Genomic DNA, 998 nt, shown 5'->3' on the forward strand with positions numbered 1-998 from the left:
CTTTCCTTCCCCAGCTTCTCCAAAGGGGCTGAGCTGGGGTCGCTGCTGATTTTTTTTTTTTTTTTTTTACAGCATAAAGCCAGTTGTTCACAGGACTGTGCTTAAAGAAGGACAAGCCTGAACTCACCGTCCTGCCTCAGGGCCTGGGCACCATACCTGGGGAGTAGACAGTCTTCTACTTTCTAACAAGGCGCACTGGAAGTTTGGAGTAAGTCGCCTGCTTGAGTGACAGGTGTTTCCCAGTTGAGCCCTGGGGAGACGTTTCCCCTCTGAGGCCTGGTAGGTGGACGCCTATGGCCAGCATGGAAGTAGGGGGCGGCTCCTGCGAGGCGAGAACGGAGGGCTCTGATTTCCCCCTCCGCGGATCCGTCTGTCCGTCTCTGGGAATGGCCGCTTCCTGTTCTTTTTCTTTCTCCTTCTAAACCTCTCGCCCTTCCCCTTTTCTCTCTCTTCGGGAACTACTCCAAGCCCTGGTCTCCGTCCCTCTGTCTCTGGCTCAGGCATCTGTCTCAGCTCTTAGCCTCGCTCTCCCCCTCCCCCCTCCCCCGCGCTGTCATTCACCCCGCTCCTCTCCGCGCACAGCCAATGGAGAGACCCGGCCGGAACGGCGAGGCTCGCTCGCACCGGGCTTTTTCGTCCGGTGATTGATGTCCCGGAGTCGACAGCGAGCTAGCGAGCAGCCAGAGAAGGGAAGGAGAAGCCGGAGAGGAGAATCGGCGCCCTCTCTCTCCCTCCCTCCCCCCTACTTTAGCTCTTCCGCGCACTTCGCCTGCAAGTCTCCGCGCAGCCGGGAGCCGCAGTTGCCGCCGAGCCCCAGCTCTCTGCCCCGCGAGCCGAGCCGAGCGCAGCGAGCGCCGACGCCCGGGCCCCCCTGCGGGGCCGGGGCCGGGCCAGCATGGAGCACCTGGGCCCCCATCACCTCCACCCGGGCCACGCGGAGCCCATCAGCTTCGGCATCGACCAGATCCTCAACAGCCCAGAGCAGGGGGGCTGCATGG

The 998-nt window shown here is 62.5% G+C and overlaps 1 protein-coding gene across 1 annotated transcript in view; it reads left to right on the forward strand.

The window, feature by feature from the left end:
* The first annotated feature begins 895 nt into the window (after positions 1-895).
* TLX1 (T cell leukemia homeobox 1) overlaps positions 896-998 on the forward strand; it is a 6,208-nt gene continuing 6,105 nt past the window's right edge. Inside the window, exon 1 of the mRNA XM_006166428.2 lies at positions 896-992. Within this exon, the coding sequence (XP_006166490.1) occupies positions 896-992 (97 nt within the window). The remainder of the gene's footprint in view (positions 993-998) is intronic.

The sequence above is a fragment of the Tupaia chinensis genome, unplaced genomic scaffold (assembly GCF_000334495.1).
Source record: "Tupaia chinensis unplaced genomic scaffold, TupChi_1.0 Scaffold144255_1, whole genome shotgun sequence".
In the NCBI taxonomy this organism is placed as follows: domain Eukaryota; kingdom Metazoa; phylum Chordata; class Mammalia; order Scandentia; family Tupaiidae; genus Tupaia; species Tupaia belangeri.